Source organism: Thunnus thynnus, chromosome 19 (assembly GCF_963924715.1).
Source record: "Thunnus thynnus chromosome 19, fThuThy2.1, whole genome shotgun sequence".
NCBI classification, from domain to species: domain Eukaryota; kingdom Metazoa; phylum Chordata; class Actinopteri; order Scombriformes; family Scombridae; genus Thunnus; species Thunnus thynnus.
In genome coordinates, this window is record NC_089535.1 from 1,988,883 (window position 1) to 2,009,681 (window position 20,799).

At 36.7% G+C, this 20,799-nt stretch overlaps 2 protein-coding genes across 2 annotated transcripts in view; both read left to right on the forward strand.

Moving 5' to 3' along the window:
* LOC137170628 (uncharacterized) overlaps positions 1-11,577 on the forward strand; it is a 456,230-nt gene extending 444,653 nt beyond the window's left edge. The window contains exons 9-11 of the mRNA XM_067574136.1: positions 2,630-2,728; positions 7,048-7,143; positions 8,135-11,577. Of these exons, the coding sequence (XP_067430237.1) occupies positions 2,630-2,728; positions 7,048-7,143; positions 8,135-9,719 (1,780 nt within the window). The 3' untranslated portion in view covers positions 9,720-11,577. The remainder of the gene's footprint in view (positions 1-2,629; positions 2,729-7,047; positions 7,144-8,134) is intronic.
* A 1,392-nt stretch (positions 11,578-12,969) lies between these two features.
* LOC137170990 (small ribosomal subunit protein bS18m-like) lies at positions 12,970-17,177 on the forward strand. Its single transcript, XM_067574700.1, has 6 exons — positions 12,970-13,135; positions 13,299-13,348; positions 13,463-13,546; positions 14,639-14,696; positions 15,662-15,721; positions 17,023-17,177. The coding sequence occupies exons 1-6, from the start codon at positions 13,075-13,077 to the stop codon at positions 17,097-17,099; spliced, it is 390 nt and encodes a 129-aa protein (XP_067430801.1). The 5' UTR covers positions 12,970-13,074; the 3' UTR covers positions 17,100-17,177.
* The last annotated feature ends 3,622 nt before the right edge of the window (positions 17,178-20,799 follow it).

Genomic DNA, 20,799 nt, shown 5'->3' on the forward strand with positions numbered 1-20,799 from the left:
CAGTGTCTCTTCTAGTTTTAACTGCCTTCCTTAGTGCAGCATCTCTAGATTTCATTAGTTTCCACAAATGTTCATTAAACCATTAAACAGTAAATAGTTTTTATTTTTAGATTTTATCTGTATCCTCACATTAAATCTTTCCCTCACAGAGTTGATTGTGTGAGTAAAAGTATCACAGCCATAGTCCAGATCATCAGAGGACAGAACATCATTCCAGTTCAAGCTGTTCATTTCATTGGTAAATTCTTCTTGCTTAGCTCTGGGTATGCATTGAAGGATCATTGTCTTAGTTGCTGTGGTCTTAAATCTACTTTTAGTCAGTTTTCTCGATTAGATTAGATTATCCTTTACATTTACAAATGTAACATTAGATACATAGATGTCTGGTGAACAACATGTAACTGAACATATTAAAAAGAAAAATCTTTTCTACATAAACAGTCCCGTTTCATGCTGAATTTATTTTAATTATGAAACCTTCTGGTCTCCTCCCTCTCTGACCCTCTGTGGTGATTTGCTGGTTAAAGTTGTTTCCTGTGATTTATGACTCAGGGGATTTTCCGCGTTGTCTTTCTTTGTCTTTCTCTGACTGTTTCAGTGTTTCAGACCTCCTCCTCTTTGTTGTCACCGTTAGTTTCATGTGACTGTAAAAAGCAGAGAAGTTAAAACATTTATGACGCTTCAAAAACTCTGATCTGTTCATGTTCCATCTGTGCTGAAGTCTGAAGTTGGTCGTGCGTTTCATAAAGTCTGTTCACTTTGTAAAAATACTTCAGTAAAATACAGTTAAAAGACATGAATACACCTCCTCTGTGAAACATCTTTTACAGTTCAGAGTTGGAATCATTTTGGAGATATTTTAATGGTTCAAGTTAAAAAACAATACACAAACCCACAAATCACAGACTGTTAACATGTAAAAACATACATATATATATAGAAACATAATCTTCTGATAGTCCAGTTATGAGAATTAAAATGGTGAAAGTATCTCTTAAATATTATTAGACTACTTGAATAACTTGTTCACCACATCAGTGACAGAGTGTCAGAGAGGAGTTACAGGAAGCCGTTTTGTTGTGATCTGATCAACATGCAGCAGCAGGATGTGAGCTGAGTGTGATTGTGACCCCCCTCCCCCTCCTTCCTCTCTGTTTGAGTGTTTGAACTATTTTACCTTCGTTTTCTTCCCCGCTGTGTCGCAGATATTATTCTCCGTATGGTAAGGTCATAAGTGACAGTTTTCAGTGTTTAATGACTCCTCTCTGCTCTCACTGTTAGTTTAATGAGTCGCTCGGTTGTTGAAAGTGTTTGTGTGAATATCTTGTGTTTGTCTTCAGATCAGATCTGTTAACAGTTTGTGTTCAGGATCAATAACTGCTCCAACAGCAGGAGAGATGATGGTGACATATAGTAATGTGTGAATGTGTTGCTTTTCAATGTTAATGATGATCCATCAACAACTTTTATGTTCTCATGTTTTATATTGTTGCAGATGTGTTTCTCTGTGCTGAAGTCAGTCTGAAGTTGGTTATCTGACTCCTTTAACCAATCAGAGGGGGTTTTTAGGGAGCGTCAATAACTGACTTGTCATCATACAACAGGTAGGAAATGATTATTGAAAACAGTCTAATGTTTTATTTCTATTTGTTGTTAATATTATTATTAATTCCTGCAACAGACTATCCACTGGATCAGGCTCAATGTGGATTGGTCTTTAAGCTGAATGACTGAAATTTCTGTCAGTTGACTTAAAATTAATGTTTAATGATACATATACAAAAGCAAAACAAGTGTGAAGTTTGATCATAAATTCTTACTGTTAACCAGCACTCATTACCTTTCCCAAACTTAAATAACTTCTTGATAGAATTTAAATTGTATATGGATTCTTTAAAGTGAAGCAAACTTAGCTCCCAAAAAATGTGTTTGACTGTAAAAAGCAATTATCAAACATGACAAAGAGTAAAGTTTATATAGACACCAAATTAGTTGCATCATGCTGACGTCATTATATGAACAATTCATGGCAGGACTTGATACATTATCAAGATAAAACACATTATCAGTGTCTGAAATAATCACAAAAACTGTCACATAATCCCACACATCTATACAAAAATATAAATACATACAAATATGATTAAAAAAATAATATTTACAACAACAAATATATTAAAATATATATATTTGTTGTATAATATAGATTCCTTACAGAGAGACTGTAGAAAATAATATCATAAACCACCATCAACAACAACAAAGTGATGCTTGAGTTTTGACTTCAGACTGTTTTCTTCTCCACAGACGTTGGAAGTGAGTGAAGTTGTTCCTGAAATCCTGCACAGCAGAGACCAGAATCTCCTGATCCCAGCTGTGTGTCCGTAGAGATCAATAGGACCATGGATCTACCTCCTCTTTCCCAGCTGTCTGTCCATGAAGAGTCCATGGATCAACCTAAACATTTTAACACTGGAAGGTATCAACTTCAACCTGACAGAAAGGAATTTCTGATTAAGAATTTTATTATCTGTATTAAAACGTTCACATTAAACATGTTTTTAATCACTTTTTTATCCAGGAAGAATGTTATTCTGTTGTAAATTGATAAGTGTTGTGTTTGTATCAGGATCCAGCAGCAGAGACCAGAATCTCCTGACTCCAGCTGTGTGTCCGTAGACCCTGATAGGACCATGGATCCACCTCTTCTTTCCAAAACACATGGAGAGTAAGTCAAGATAATGTCACTGTATTGTTTAGGCTTTTGAACATTTGCTGATGAGGGGAAGCTGAAGCAGCAGACAGTATCAGGAGACCAGAAGCACTGCAGATTCTGTGTGCACAGAAGGAGCACGAGGAAAACATGTCTCCATGTCTCTGATGGAGGTCACTGAGGGGGAGTTAAAAACAAGGAGTTGATGAGATACACTCTGAGATGCTGAAGTTTCTGGACATTGTGGGGCTGTCTTAGCTGACAGGGAAGGGGGTCCAGAGGATATGATCTAAATATTGAGGTATCACACTGCTCAGCCTCTCTGGAAAAGTTTATGCTGGATGCTGGAAAGGTGGCAGATTGTTCAAACTCAGACTGAGGTGAAGTGATGGGGATTCTGTCCTGGTCCTGGATTTGGGGATACTGGAAGTCAGTCAGAGTTGGGGGTGCTGAGAGAAAGTTTATATATAGTTTATATTTATAAAGTTTACTATTTTGCGCTCGCAGATGCGTCACACTGCATAGCTAGACAGATAGCTAACACAAGACTCAGTAGGCTGTACTTCATGTTGAGAGTGATTTACTGAAGCTTGAGATTGTAAAACTGCAATCACAAACACAAGAATACATAATACGTCACACAGTTGCAATGAAATGTGTGCAACAATATTACAACAATTTCCTTCTTCACAAGCTTCCAAGTGAGGTAACAGTTAGCCTGTACAACTTATACAGACCAACCAACATAACTTTGCATTGATGTGTTAACTTAATATGTAGCCTATGCTAGAAATTAGTTTAGATTATTAACTCAGCAGCTAGTTAACTCTTCTCATAAACAACAACAAATCCTCTTAACAGTGTTTCTGAAACACATGACTAAATTATAAAGATAGGTAACTGTACTCACAGACAGATCTACTCCAAGGATCAAATCAAACTCTGTGGGCCTGCACGGAGCCTGCATGTGTGCTGCTTGGCTGTGCTGTGTAAACTAAAAAACAACATGGAGGATACAGCACTTTTGAAAACCCTTGAAAACACAGTACCTCAACCTGCCTGAAGGTGTCACTAATTTACAACAACACTGACTGGTGTCAGAACATTTACACACAACAGACAACAAACTTAAATACCAACATGCTGTATGTCAAAGCAGCATAGCAGCATATTCAGCTATGGACAGTTCACACACAGGATGCAGGTTTATTCCTAATCAGAAGATGATTTATTGTTGATTGAGCCACAGCCACGTTATACGGTACAGGTAACAATACAACAAGGCACTTGAAATTTATAACACACACACACACACACACACACACATACACATACACACACACACACACGCATACACACACACATATACACACATACACACACATACACACACACACACACACACACACACACACACACACACACACACACAGCAACCAAAAGCATTAACAAGTAACTGAACAGGCTGTAGGCAGTGCTTTACAAACAGGCTTTCATTGATAACTACACTCTAAAACACAACTCTACACTACAGAGACGTCCTCTTGCTCTCATTTGAAGCATGTTGCACTACCAGATCTGTGACAGAAACAAGAAATAATGTAACTTACTAAATGATATAATCAATTCATTCATACGCCCTGTAACTGGTGAGACAGGAAATTGAGAGACGGTAGCGAGCTACATAACTAATCATCCAGTAGCACCATCACACCAAGTTTAAAACAATGAACACACAAAGCATCTGAAATTTACAGCAAACCAGTACATAATATAAATATTGTAACCCAGACCAAAGTGAGCCTGCATGGTGGCAGGAAACATAAAAAAAAAAAAAAAAAACACCTCTATTATTGATCATTAATATTCATGATACTTCACACCTAGCTACGTCACGTCCTCTGCGTTTGTGCATCAGATACACAGAAAATACATTAAATGTTCTAACATGAAATCAGATATCAAAAAAAATAACAAAGGCTGGATTTTAACCATTGAACAAACCAAGTTTTATAGACTGCATACACTAGAATGCTACTCTGGATCAGTGGACCAGCTGTTTACCCTTTCAAGGATCTTGGAGGGAGGGATCATGAGAGTCTGTCCGTCTGCTCTACATGTGTTTTGTAGAATTGTAGTGTTTTTACATTGTGTGGTCGTCATACTGAGTCAGGCCATGATCAGTTACGAGTAGTCGAGTCCTGCTGGCACAGTTCAAGTATGTTTCCACTGCACACAGCATGGCAGAGTAAAAGACGTTGTTCACCTTGATGATGTGTTTTGTCAACAATCAGCTCAGCTACCAATCAGGATCACAGCAGCACAACTCAGACAAAAAAGGCCTCCAGCTACATGCTGTTTGTCAAGCATATAGTTGTGAGCACAGTGCAGTCATTGAAGACAACCCAGATCAATGTTTTTAATTTTTAGGATTTTTTCATGTTGACTTTAGCAGTTTAACAGCAAGAGGACAATGTTAGAGAAATATTAGTCAAGTCAAGTCAGTTTTATTTATATAGCACCAAGGGCACTTTTCACATAGTATAAATAATGACTAATGACTAATAATAATATTAATAGCAGCAGCGGTGGGCATCAAGCTGGACAGCAGTCGGTCTGTAGCTGAAGGTTTCCTGCGAGATGAGAAAACACAAAACTCTGGGGAAGAAGCCAAGTTAGTGACATGCATTAATGGTACATGAATACATACAGATGGAGAGGAGGAGGAGGAGAGAGGAGCTCAGTGCATCATGGGAAGTCCCCCAGCAGTCTAGGCCTATAGCAGCATAACTAAGGGCTGATCCAAGGCGAGCCTGGTCGGCCCTAACTATAAGCTTTATCAAAAAGGAAAGTTTTAAGCCTACTCTTAAACATAGAGAGGGTGTCTGCACCCCGGACTGAATCTGGTAGATGGTTCCATAGAAGAGGAGCCTGATAGCTGAAGGCTCTGCCTCCCATTCTACTTTTAAAGACTGTAGGGACCACCAGTAAGCTGCATACTGGGAGCGCAGTGTTCTAGTGGGGTAATACGGTATTATGAGCTCTTTAAGATATGATGGTGCCTGACCATTAAGGGCTTTGTAAGTTAGGAGAAGGATTTTAAATTCTATTGTAGATTTTACAGGAAGCCAATGTAGTGAAGCTAAAATGGGAGAAATGTGGTCTCTTTTTCTAGTTTTAGTCAGAACACGTGCAGCTGCATTCTGGACCAGCTGGAGAGTCTTTAGAGACTTGTTAGGGCAGCCTAATAATAAGGAACTGCAATAATCCAGCCTAGAAGTAACAAATGTGTGGACTAGTTTTTCTGCATCTTTTTGGGACAGGATGTGTCTGATTTTTGTGATATTACGTAAGTGAAAAAAGGCAGTCCTTGAGATTTGTTTTATGTGGGAGTTAAAGGACATATCCTGATCAAAGATAACTCCCAGATTCCTTACAGTGGAGCTGGAGGCCAGGGTAATGCCATCCAGAGTAGCTATATCATTAGGACCCCAGCACGAAGGTGCCAGGTCCACTTTGTACCATAGGGGTGATAGTGAGTCACTGTAGCGTCCAGTCTTCCCTCAGTCCAACATGAGAGGAAGAAGAAGTAGCTGCCCTGAGCCCTAGCAGTAATGGTGGATCCAGGCTGAATGCTGTTGAGATTGTCACTGTAGGACTGTTTAAAGTATGTGTGGTAATATGGTAGTAATATGTGGTCAGTTTATCCAAATAACGCCTGTTTGGAAAGTTGCATCTACATTGTCAGAGCAGCCAGTTGCTGCTGCAGACACTGGCCAGGTGAGACATCAGCTGGTTATATCAGCTGATCCGATGAACTGCACTGAGTTGCACCATGAGACATTTGGCATTGTAGCACATCATTGTAAGCTGGATCGATATTGAAATATCATATCAATAAATTAGTTCTCTACTATGTTGTAAAATGGCAGCAATTAATGAAAGATGATGCTGTGTGGTAGAAAAAGTTGTTTTACCATCAGTGAGTTCTCTGACATTTTATGACTTACACCTATCCTAGGAGCATGTGTGTAACTATTCAGTTGTTACTCAGAGTTATGTTGTAATTTATCTCCGTGGAGGAAGGGGAAGGGATGTGAAATGTTGCCCCCTATTTGTGTAGATCAGCTGGACAATTCTTCCGTCTACAAGGGGGGAGAGATGAGACTGAAACTGACAACACTTTGAATCTGAGTGAATAAGAAAACACCTCTCCTCCATTGTTCTCTTACAGATGATCTGTCTGGTTCTTAGATTTCAACAAGTTACTTTCTGGTCAAAATTCAACATTTTTCAGGTTTAAACTGTCTTTAATTTGTCTTTTGTTGTTTCAGGATCCATCAGCAGAGACCAGACTCTCCTGTCCCCAGCTATGTGTCCATGAGTAGTGACCGGTCCATAGAGCCACCTATAGATTTTAACAGTGAAAGGTATCAACTTAAACCTGACAGAAAGGTGTTTCTGACAAAGAAAGTTATTACCTATATTAAAACTTTTGATTGCAAACATTTCAGATATTTTAGCCAAAAAGGAGTCAAACGCACAAAGGGCCCTATTTTAACGATCTAAAGCGCACGGTCTGAGGCACATGGCGGAGGTGCATTTAGGGTGTGTCAAAACCCACTTTTGCTATTTTAACGGCGGAAAAATGGTCGATGTGCCAGGTGCACAGTTCAAAGGGGTTGTCCATAGTCTCCTAATTAATCATGAGTGTGTTTTCAGCGTAACATGCAATAACGCTACACAGTGTCGTCTCCCATTCCCTTTAAGAGCCAGGTGTACTTGCACCTTGGTGGATTGCTGTTATGATGGCACATTTGCAAAGTAGTGAGACTGAAGCTTCTCTGCAGAGGAAATGGATGTGCAAAGTGAAAGCGCACGATCCATAACGAGCACACTGCTGCTCCTGAACCCTCAGTGGCCCCAGACCACCAGTTTAAGATCCTGTTCATTAATTTGTTGTGAATTTATCTTCGTTTGTTTTTTTTAATTACAGCTTTGGTTTCTTTAAAATCGTTTTGTTCAGTCATGGAGTAACAGGTCAAATCAGCAGGGTTTTAATTGCTGAAAGTATGGAAACCTGATCACTGTACTCTCCAAAATGAGAATATTTGTTAAATATTGTTCAAAAATTAAATCATTAATATGAATCATGTAAAGAATCATTAACACAGTTATCAGGACTTGATCAGCTCTCCAAGGTTCTGATCCTGCTGCTGGCAGCAGCTAGAAGCTGTGCAGATTTATTTCCTTATTCATATTGTACAATCACAGATGTCACAGCTGCAGTATTTATACTCCACCGAACTATTATTCATTTATGAAACCAGCCAGAACTGTAGGCATGTATATGATTAGAAATTTAATTTGTCGGTTTGATGAGAAAATAACAAGTTGATTGAATCTCTGCTTTTTCTACAGGACTTATGAGGACATCATCTCCAAAAGTCTTCAGATCTCTTCAGGATCTCCTGATGTCTACCAGCTGATACCAAAGGAAGAGAAGTTTGGAACTCTGACAAGAAAAACTGTTGGTGAGAAAAACCTGAACAAGACAAACAAAACCATCTTACTTGTAGGTGAAACAGGAGCAGGAAAATCTACTCTGATCAACGTTCTGGTCAACTACACCATGGGAGTGAAGTTTAAGGACAACATCTGGTTTGAGATCGTAGAGGAACAGAAGAGAAGATGTCAGACAGAGAGTCAGACATCAGATGTGATCGTGTACGAAATCTTTGGTTTTGAAGATAAAACTCTGCCCTTCTCTCTGACCATCATCGATACTCCTGGATACGGAAGCACAGAAGGGAATGAACATGATGTCATCATCAGTCAAAGATTATTTGACTTGTTCCGTTCAGAAGATGGAGTTCATGAAATTGATGTAGTGGGTCTGGTGCTGCAGGTGAGTGTGAATCGACTGAGTGACCGACTGAAGTACATCTTTGATTCAGTGACGTCTCTGTTTGGAAAAGACATTGAGAAGAATATCGTCGCTCTCATCACACACTCAGATGGAATAACACCTGAAAATGTTCTGAAAGCTCTTGAAGCTGCAAACATTAAATGTGCCAAAAATGAGAAGAATCAGCCCGTTCACTTCCTGTTTAATAACCGTCAGACCACACAGAAAACAGAGGAAACAGAGTTTGCTTTAGAGAATATATGGAGGGTAACAGAGAGAGGAATGAAACGATTCACAGACTTCCTGGAAAAATCTAAACCTCAACAGCTGATAACAACACTTGAAGTGTTGAAAGCACGCATCAGAATAACAGCCTGCATCAACAACCTGCAAGACAGAATCCAGCTGATTGAACTAAAACAGAACGAGATCCAACAGACTCAAGAAGCTCTGAAGAAACATGAAGAAGAGATGAAGAAGAATGAGAAGTTCACTATAGAAGTTGATGAGGTCTACAAAGAGAAAAAGTCTATTGATGGAGGGATGTGGGGGTTGTTTTTTTATAAAGCAGCTGTCACCTGTAACATCTGTGAAGAGAACTGTCACTTTCCTGGATGCACAATGGCCTGGAGTCCAAAACACTGTGAGGTCATGAAAGGAGGTCGCTGTACTGCTTGTACAGAGAAGTGTCCTGCAACAAAGCATGTGAAAGAAAACTGGATCTATGTGAACAAGACCAGGAAAGTTAAGAAGACCTTTGAAGATGTGAAACAGAAGTATGAAGAGAATAAGGTAGATCATGAACAGAAGAAGAGCCTTCTGGAAAATCTTCAAACAGAGATGAAAAAACTGGAATCAGAGAAGATTCAGCTGCTTGCAGAGGTCTACCAATATATGGAGCAACTAGAGCAGATCGCTCTGAATGTTAATTCATTGTCCACTCATGTCCACTTGGACTTCCTGATTGAGAAGATGAAGGAGATCAGAGCCACAGAGAAGGTCAAGAAACTGGAGGAGATGGCAGGTCGACTGGATGAAAAAACAAGAGCAGCAATGCGGTACATGTCTGCTAAACTAACAGGCTGGTACAGAAGTTAAATATACAGTGATGAAGATGAACAACATCAGACAGCTGTGTAGACAACAAGCTCTACACTGTTCATATAAATATTTAAACATCACAAACATTATTTCATTTTAATCTTTTTAAGTGTGATGTTGATAATTGTAATTTTTTTTTTTCAAAGACACATAATCGTCTTTTAAATTTTAAATTGTATGATTCTTTGAAACCGCCTCCTCTGTGATATATAACTGTTCATTTAGTTTAATGTTTAATTATCATTTGTTGATCCACTTCAGTGAAAGTAAAGCCAGAGTTTATCTTATAGTGACAGCAGCTGTTGGTTTTCTTGTTATGGATTCTCACATCAATCACTCTCATAGTTCAGCCTCTTTTCTGCTCTCAGCTTCATCAGATCAAAACTCTTCATCAGTGTGTTCAGCTGCACTTCAGTAACCAGTTTACAGTCGACTCTCTGCACTCAGCTGATTTCTGTCCTGTCATGTAAACCAGAAACCTGGTTTCTGTATCACAGTAGAGGATTACAGAAACCTGAGGTTCCTGGATCCTCACTTGAACTGGAAGTCGTTCTGCTCCGCCATCTTGCAGGTCGTCCCAAAGCTCTTATTCCTGCTCTGAGGAGCCATGAGTGAAGATACACAAGAGCCTTCACGTCTTTTACCGACCGACACGCCTCCTTATTGGAAAGCTGATCAGTAGGCTTGTTTCAGATGAACTGCTCCTTTCTTGTAAAGTGGAGGGATCAGGCGGCAGCATCAGCAGGAAGTGACAAAAAGCTGCAGTCAAGTCAGACAGTTTCCAGCAGCTTTCAAAGAATCTACAGGAAGTCACAGAAATATTTACATCCTGTTAGATCTGATCCTGATTTAATAAAATGTTATCAGATCAATCTACTCAAGCTCAGCTGATCCATCACTAACATTGTTTTAATGCTGATCTGTATGATAGAATATAAACTGTTAAAATGATCTATAATCAATAATCAACATTTATTCTGTAATCTCCAATATTAGACTATTAAATTATTTTACATAGAAATGTAACTGTTGCAGCAAGCGGATCACTACCTGCTGGTCAACATGCCGACTGTAATCAGCTGATGTCACACTAATCAAACTCATTCACATCTCATTGATGAAAGACAGAAATTCTAATAAAATGAAATTATTATTTTTTTTCTATGTAATTTAGTTTTTGGGAGAGATCTTTGTATGTTTTATCTTCTGTTCTCTCCCGCACATGTTTTCATTTTAAGTTTATTTCTTTTTTGTTTGTTTACTTTAAATGAATGAATAACTGAACATATTCAGGTAAAAGTGTGTTTGTTACCTACATGTGAATGTCTCTGTGTACATATCGAATTTTTGATTATTGTATAAAAAATAATATTTTGTGATGCACAAACAAATAAAGTAAAACACAAATCAAACCAACTCAAATTGTAAGCAGAAATAGACTTTATATCATTTATCTGTCAAATATTCACATCAATAATTAAATAATGATAAAATGTTCATATTGTGTCTGTTGTAATTTTTGGTTATTGAATGTTTTCTGTCTCTTTGGATGATAAAAGTTGTCATCAACACATCTGAATTCTTAGTAGAAGATCAGACAACTGAAATCCAAAATGATGTTGTTGATCAAACTCCTGAACCAATCAGCAACAAATGCGGCCGCCTCGATCTCGTCAGGTTATCGTTGCTCGTGCGTGACGTCAGAGCGAGCCGGGAAGACTTTTTCTGTCTAAAGCTGAAGGAACATCCAGATCTGTCTGTGTGTCCTTAACATTGGAAAACTTACTGGAATATACAAAACAAAGATAAGATTTAATTTAATTTAATTTGGAGGAACAAATGTCATTATTAAGAAATGACATCTTATGCAACATAAAAAGAAATGGTGGTCTGGAGGTACTACGTTTTGAAAGATTAAATAATACTTTCAAAGTGAAATGATGAACTAATTGTAAATCATTACTAACAATTAATTGGCAGAAAATGTTAAGTTGGAGACAAATTTTGTCTTAGTAACAAAGTTAAAAAATTTCCTTTTGCATCAAAAAAGACATTAGAGACATTTATAATTAATATTAAATATTTTGCAATTTCTGTGGACTAGAAGAAGAAACAATGTGTCATTTGTTTTATATCTGTATGTTTACCAGAATATTTTGGGTGGATATTCAGTATTATATAAGAGGGAAACTCGGCAAACAATCTAATTCAAGGATAAAGACATTTTTATATGTTTTGAAGGCAATGAGACGGGAAAAGATTTTTTTTTTGTACAGTCAGTTTCATCACAAGAAGAGATGAGAGGACTTCAAACCAAATTTGGGACATTTTTATCATGAACGCATCAATATGGTTCCACAATAAGAGTCCTTAAGAATAAGAAGGCAATTAAAACTAATTGTGTTTTTGATAAATTTTTTATTCACTGATGATACATTACTTTGAATTTGTATTACTTTTTCAAAATATTTGTTATAACTTTGTATAAACTGTCCATACCAGGTGTACATATACACCTGGTATGGACAGTTGTTTGTGTACATGCTGTTATTGTACACGTGTTCTCTAAAATAAAGAAATAATTTTAAAAAAAGAATCTAACCAGTATGCATTGTGTGGTGATCGTAAAGGGGCTCATATCCATTGACTGAACGAGCCTGTTATATCAACATCTGAGCAAGAGAGAAATCCCAACATCATTTCCGTTTCCGGTTTACTGGTCAACTAGCTAACACACAGCTAACCGTTTTAATACCTCGATTGTTTCCTTTCCGTTATTAGTTTAGCTACAATAAACTCCTGATAAGTTACCTAAATAGATGCGATAATTACTAGACAGGAAACTTCATGTAAGTGGCGGAGTTTTCTACCAATGTGTAGCTTATTTTACTTATAAAGCATAACAGACGTTGCTTAGCATGCTAATATGGCTTTTAACAGACTTAAAATACTCAGATAAATACAGACTTTGTGGTGAGTCATGTAAATTACTTAATAACACTAATACAATGCTGTAAAAACAAAATATTTTGTTACTTTATGTAATGGTAGCTCGATGTGTCACACTTTGGTTTATTATGGGGGGATTTCTATCTTGTCTTTTTTACCTTTGAAGAGAGTTACGTCTAATCTTTTCCGAAAAACATCACAATCGCGTTTGTATCAGAAATGTAATATCTAAAGTGTAAAAAACACACGTCGCATGTTATTTTAATGCTCACAAATAAAGCTGCACTACACACGTAATTTTGCTGCAATTAGAAAATAACTTTAGAAGTGGTAGGAACTAAAAAACACCCAGTGAGAGACCGGAACTCGTGTCGGGCCACTTCCTGTCCTGTGTGAGGTCACAATGCTCGCCCTGAGACGGTTTCAGCGGATAAAAGCTGTTTTTTCACAACATGGAAACACAAGTAAGAAACTTTAACATCACTGTAAACACGTTACAGAGTTTATTAAGTGTAAACGACTGTTTTTATTAATTAATTCAGTGTTTTCCGTTAAACTACGGATTGCGATGCTAATGCTAATGCTAACATTAGCCAGCAGATGTTATGATTATAATTTTCTCTGCAGGTTTAAGAAGTTTGACCTCTTCAAATGTAGAACAACAGAAAGATGACGTAGTGGGTATTGTATACTATTAATGATAATAAATTATTTACTATTAATTACAGAGGTATATCAGTATTAACAGGTTTAACGCAATAACACAATATTATTTTCTCTTCATCTTTAAGCTGGTAAAGATTGAAAACCCGTACAAAGAAGCACAGAAAGGATGCATCCTCTGCAGCGTCACAGTGGACTTCAAAAATATTCAGGTGAGTAAAGTAGAGATGCAACTAACGATTATTTTCATTATCGATTATTCTTCCGAGTATTTCCTCAATTCATCGTTTGATCTGTAAAATGTCAGAAAATAATGAAAAATAATAAAAGTTTCTCAGAGTCAAAGGTGACGTCTTGTTTTGTTTGATCAACCGTCAAGAACTTAGATAGATATTTATTATCACGTTTGACAAAGAAAAATATTTCAGAATCTGAAGAAGACATCTGCTGGTAAACTCTCCATATTGCACTTGTATGGTTGAATTAAAGCAGTGATCAGACAGTCAAAACACACAAGTGGTTTTACTGCAGAGCTTTGATTATTGTTTGTTCAGTAAGATCCACATCATTAACAACTGATCACTTTAAATCAGTCAGACTGTTGTTTTAAGACAGATTCTAAGTTTTAAGACTAGATCATTAAAATTAAATTGTGAACTTGTCCTTTTTAAGTGAGCTTCAGAATTGAAATTACTGTCAGATTACTGAGTTTCCTCCAGATTCGTAGCCACAGATGTGAAGTTAACGTTCACTGACGTGAGGTTTTCTCTTTTCCTGATAACAGAAATCTGTTTCATCCTTTGATCGATCCCATCACTGACCTGTGAATGTCTCACATTCATGTCTCAGATCATCAGATGGTGTAGAGTTTGCTGTCATCCTGTGGATCAATTAGAGCTGCAACGATTAATCGATTAGCCAGTCGACTAAAAAAAATAATCAGCAGCTACTAATGACAATCAAATCATTTTTTAAAAGAACAAATGTCAAATATTCACTGCTTTCAGATCCTCGAATGTGAAGATTTGAAGCTTCTCTTTGTCGTTGGACTGTTGATCAGACAAAACAAGACATTTGAAGACGTCACTTTGGGCTTTAAAGACGTTATAACGAGCATTTTTCAGTATTTTCTGACATTTTATAAACAAAATGATTAATTGAGAAACTAATCAGGTGTTGTGACTGATATAAGAAGGTAAATGAGTATTTCTCCCACACCTGTGGCTCCTGTATGTGTCATCGTTGGTTATGAAAACTAATTAATCAATATATTTACTGTAAACTGTCTTCTATCTTCCTCACAGCTGCTGTCTCAGTTCATCTCACCTCATACGGGCAGAATATACGGCCGACACATCACAGGTGAGCAGCTGGACGACATTAAACAACTTTAATCTGAATCATCTCATGTTTTCATTCTAACCTGCTGCTAAATGAGACATTATGAAATAATAATACAGACAGAATATGTAATATAAACATGAAACTGTGAAATAATTCAAAATGTTTGTAAAAAATGTTTTATTTCAATACAGAAGTTTATTTCAAGATCAGTTATTTATTTTTAAGCCGTTTTCATTCATGTTGTGTCAACAGAGCTGCAAAGATTAGTTGATTAATTGTTTAGCTGACTGAAAGAAAATCAATCAACTATTTTGACAATCAATCAAATGAATCATTAATCACTGCAGTTCTGCTGATACTGTTAATTACACTTAATGCAGGTTTTTCTGTTTTTTCTTTTGGGTTTGTTATTTCAGTTATTTAAGTTGTTTATTGTCTGTTATTAATCATTTTTGTCAATTAAAATACACTAGAGCTGAAACAATCAGTCAATTAATTATTAAGTGAATTGGCAGAAAATAATAATTTTTGTAAATTTTTATAATTAATTCTTAACAAAACAATTTCAATTAAAAAAGCCAAAAATGTCCTGGTTCCAGTTTCTAAACTGTTTTGTTTCACTATAAACTGAATATTTCTGTTTTTTGGATCGTTGGTCAAACAAAACAAAACATTTAACGTTATTTAACCATTTTATAGTCATTTATACTAATCGATTAATCAAGAGTAAATTAATCAGTAATGAAAATAATTACCTGAAACAGACGTGTGATTGGCTGATGCTTCAGTCTGAATGAGTGTGTAATTATTTCATAGCAGTAGTTTGAAACATTTATTGATTATTTCAGTTTCATGGTTTTACATTTTGTATCAATTTATTTATTGATGATTAATATTGATCACTTCGGGTCTCCGTACTTGTCAGCAGTGTTTTGATAATTTGTGAAACAGAATAAAAACTGGTTTCATTCTTGTGTTTTCAGGCCTGTGTGGGAGAAAACAGAAGGAAGTCTCTAAAGCTATAAAGAAAGCTCAGTCGATGGGTACGTTTGCTTAATATCATTCATCTAAATGACGTGTAGAGCAGGTTTAATTAACAGAAGCTGTGTAATGTGACAGGAGTCGCTCATCAATCCTGCAGCTCTACAGAGACTTTTAGCCTCTTTTAGCTTCAGATTTCCTGTCTGGTTCAGTCTCAGCGGTTTTCTGATAAACTCGTCGTACACAAAGTCAGAGACTAGCTGGTGAACATAGTGGAGCATTTAGCAGCTAAAGAGTCAGATATTTCCCTCAGGAGATGGTAGAGAGTAAAAACAGCTAAAAGAGAGTGAATATTGGACAGAAACACGACTCCACATGAATGATAATGTTGCTCCGTAACTGCTTTTTGTTCACGTAACGACTTCATAAGCTGATAACAAGTCAGATGTTTGTGTTTACAGCTTGTTTCTGCTGGTGAAAAACCACAAATAAAGCTTTAACTGAGTAGTTTTATTTACCTGAACATTGAGGCGTCAGGCCAGAAAACGCTCATATGATTTATTTTTGTTACTCATTTGTGACGTTTTTGAAGGTATTTTCATTCTATCATGTTGTTTGAGTCAAGAGGACACGAGTGTTACAGGTTAGCAGGTGAAGTGAAACTATAAAGGACCAAGAATAGATCCCTGAGGAACCCCGCCAGTCATTATTTACTGATGATCGTGTTGTTCTGTGTCTGCTGGATGTTTGCTAACATCTCAGCCAAAACTACTTTATAAGCTCATATGTCAGATGTTGTTTACAGCTTGTTCTGTTGAACACAAGAAGTCAAAAATCTTGTCAATCAAGTGATTTTAGTTGCCTTAACTTAACCAAACCTTTACGCCTTAAGAGGTATCAGATCAAGAAAAGCTCATATGAATCATGTTTGTAACATCTGAGCTGTTTTTTAAAGCACCGACAAACAATCTGCATCTGAGAATATAAATAGAAAATATGAAGGACCAAGATTAGATCCCTGAGGAACACCACCAGTCATTATTATAGCTGGTAACATGTTGTGTTTAGCAGAAAAATCACATCATGCAGTTTTAATTATCTTTGCACAACCTTGAGTGTCTGGTGCAGCTGTAGCCAGGAGAAGAAGTCCATTATACCTGGTAGAAAGCATGGGTCGAGTCTTTCTTTTTATCAGAGGAACATGCAGACATGTGAACTTCCTGTTTGTCTTGACGACAAGAAGTTACAAACTCTTCTCAAACAATCTTAAACTCCAACAGTTATAAGGAGCTTTGGAGCAGGAAGTGACTGTTAATGATCAATAAGCTGTTTTTTCTTTAATTATCAACGTTTCTCCGTCCAGGTTTCATGTCGGTGACTCACAAGCATCCGCAGTTTATGAAGGACCCCAACATCTGCGGCGTCAGACATCTGGATTAATGGATCAATGTGTGAAACTCGTCTCCTGTGTTGAAACTGTAATAATTATTATTTGTTAATTAAAACCTCTGATTCTGAGCTGTCGGTGTTTTTCATTCACCTGCAGTTTTACACAAGAAAAGAAAAATCAGTAAAACATGAATAAATCGGTGTTAAGTCGCGCCATTTACCTTTTTTGGAGCCTACAGTTACAGATTTTCAATTAACTGTCATTTATGTTGATGAAAAACAGCAAATTCTCACATTTAAGAAGCTGGAACGAGATAATTTTTGTTATTTTTGCTTGAAAAATGACGAGTAATTAACAGAATATTTGCAGATTAATTTTCTGTATATTGACTAATCGTTGTGACTCTTCTGTTTTTTAAATATCTACGTATATAAATGTGTTTTAGTTCAGTACGGTGGATGTAATCATGTCTCTCTGAAGCCTGGACGGTCGGGACCCTCACAGGAGATGAAACAGGATTATTCAGGTAGAAAATATTAAAAAACAAAAAAGTTTGTTTTCCTCAAGTCTTATTTTGAAAAATAAACTTTTATTGTGAAAGTCAGTTTAGTTTTAACCTCTTCTGACCTCTAACATGATTCAAACAAAACAACTCAATATATAAAAATCTGCTTCACAAAATCAGGTTTGTTTTCTGCAAATCTTATTTTGAAAAATAAACTTTTATTGTGAAATTCGTTAGTCAGTTTAGTTTAAAATAATTCAAACTAGATAATTGTAGAAAGCAGAATCATTCAATTTGGAAACCAGATGTGATTCAATCTGATTTAAATATTTTAAGTTATTCTGTATATTTATTTCATATATAATCGTTCACTCTAAACATTCAGCTGACTGAATAAACCTGAACTTTAACAGGTTCTGGTCTGAAGATGTGTTGCTATGACAACAGCTCCAGATAAACTGTAAACTGTTTTTGAGAAACTGAATAATCCAGATAAATTATAGATTATTACTGAACAAACGACTGCAACACATTATTTAAACAAAAGATCTTTATCAGTAAACATTTTAAACAACGATAAAGTTCCGCTGTTTATTTTAATTTAACGGATTAAAAAACAAGATGGCGTCCAGTTTCCATCAATAACAAACGTATTTTCCACATCAGGATCTACTTTTCCTGCGTTTCCTCTCCCTGCCCGGCGGAGTTTCTTTCAACCTTTTCCTACAGTGAGTCGCGCTGCCGGGACGCGGCGGCGGGGAGGAGGAGGAGGAGGAGGAGGAGGGGGGCGTTTCCTGAGCGGCTGGAGTTTCAGGGTCGGTCGTGTTCGTCGTCGTCGTCTCGGTGACGCAGGAGACGTCCGGTACAGGAAACGCCTCCACGGTTAAAGTCTGAGTGCGGAAGAGAGGCGAGCAGGCGAACAGAGCTCGGACGGCTTCGTGCAGCCGAAGGTTGTTCTTCTGCTCGGCTGGACGAGAATCTGCGTCTGAAGACAAGAAAACAAGTTGAAAAGATCAGATTTAAAACATTATTAAAATGTTAATTACTAGTAAAACATTTCCTGCATGTTGTCACGTGAGAACGGGAGCAGGGATCAATATATTCAGGGAAATATGTAAAGGGTTGCGTCAGTCTGATGAGAGACGCCGTCACGTGGAGCGAGCGAACCAATCACAAGACCTGACGCGTGGCTGACGTACTTGCGAGTCTGTTTTCAACATGGCGGCCGCATCATAAACTCTCTCATACTTCAGCTAAACAGGAAACACTAAAATATGTTTCTGGAAACATGTGAGGTGAGAAATAGACACAGTAACATAATATTGATCCATATTTGATCAGGTCTGTCTAGAGGGCATCTGTAAGTGTTGCAATGCTGCCATCTGCTGGACGTGACGTGTTACTGACTGCAGCTGCACGTGTGAACAGTGAGAAAGGTTTTCCCAGTAATTTACTGGGAACTATGTGTGAAAGAGGCTTTTGTTGCCAGTTTTTTTTTTTTTTTTGAGTAAGGAACTGATAACATTGGAGGAATATGAATATGAATTACTGATGTTATTGTAGTTTTTATTAATCGATTAATCGATTAATCAAACGAAAGAAAAATAATCAAATATTTTAATAATTGATTTTCTGCTTTATATCATAAACATGTTTGGGTTGAAGATACCTGAATATGTTCTTATATTAATGGACAGTTTTTCATCATTTTTTCACATTTCATAGACTAAACGATTAATGAGTTAATTGAAAAATTAAGTAGTAGATCAATAAAGAACAAATTGTTAATTGCAGCTTTAGTTCTTTTATATTTTCATGATTTTTACACCTCATATGTTGCAATATGATTATTTATTACGAGCACATTTTAAATATTCTGGACAGTTTGTAACTTTTTCTCTTTTATATGTTTAATTTCCAAGATGATCACAACAGTAAATAAAAACTTTATTTGACGTTTCTTCACGACGGCTGACTGATGATTCACTGTCAGGTCAAAGACACTGAGCACCAGTTCAATACTATTCATTGATTATTAATTAGCTGCATTAACAGAAAACAGACACGTCTTAGTTAAACCAATTAAAATGAAGGCAACAGTTCATTTTTTAATGCAGACACATCTGGATCTCTGATATTTAGCCACATGTTTGTTTAGTGCTGCTGTGTAATAAAACATTAAAGGGTCATCTATACGTTATCATGTTTTCTAAATAAGAAGAGAAACGCTCGTCTTCAGGAACGACGTACGATAGATCCGTCACTACACGGTTTCTGTTAATCTGTCTGTTATCATACTCGTTTATGTCTGAGGGTTTGTTGGTCATCTGAGCAGAGAAACAGATGAATCTGATTCTATGTGTAGAAATGATTAAAGACTGTTGCAGAGAAACACAAACTGCTCCGTATGTTTCGGTTCTATAACTCAAGAATGTTTGAAAAGAGAAAAATATTTAATGAATAAACTGCTGACGGCTGTTAAAGAGACTCTTAAACCAGGAAATCAGAGGAGAGACTTTAAACGTCCACATTTATAACAGTAACAGCAATAAATCATCATAAATGAGTTCACTGTGTAAAAACACATAAACCTGATTTTATTTATCTTACATGTTACATTAAACACATCAGTTGAGCTTTAAATGGTCACGATGTCGAACAGCAAAATCTTTTAATACAGAATATAATTTTACATTTATTTAATAGTTGTAAGGTTATTTTCATTATTTTATACTGTTATCTTATATTTCATACTTGGCTACATAGTATCCATGGTAACGATGCAGCTATAAAGCTCGTTACCGTGGGAACCAGTCAGACCAGGTGAGTGTGTGACTGTTAAACCTGTAAATAATAATAATAATGTACAGCTGACCTGAGATAGACTTTATTACTGATTATAATCTATGATTGATCTGTATCAATAATCTGTAATATAGTGAGTTATTGATCCTGGTTGAGTTTAGACCGTCGATCCTGTTGTTTGTTATTTAACGGTTATTAAGCTTCGTCACAGAAAACATTTATTAGTTTTATAAGTTTCCTTTGATTCTGATTTTATTGATGTTAAATAGTTTTACAGACCGAGTTCGTTTCCCTCAGATACTGAAGTGATTATAAGCAATAAACAGACGTCATTGAATCAACTGACGTTACTGTCAGCTGTTAGTCCACCATCATCATCATCATCATCATCATCATCATCATCATCATCACAACACAATGCAGAGACTGCAGGCTGTCAC

Excerpts from the sequence above, each read along its gene's own strand:
- LOC137170990 (XM_067574700.1), top strand. The coding sequence starts at position 13,075 with ATGCTCGCCCTGAGACGGTTTCAGCGGATAAAAGCTGTTTTTTCACAA. Across the intron at positions 14,697-15,661 it reads ATACGGCCGACACATCACAG|GCCTGTGTGGGAGAAAACAG; the intron begins GTGAGCAGCTGG and ends TTGTGTTTTCAG. Across the intron at positions 15,722-17,022 it reads AAAGAAAGCTCAGTCGATGG|GTTTCATGTCGGTGACTCAC; the intron begins GTACGTTTGCTT and ends TTCTCCGTCCAG.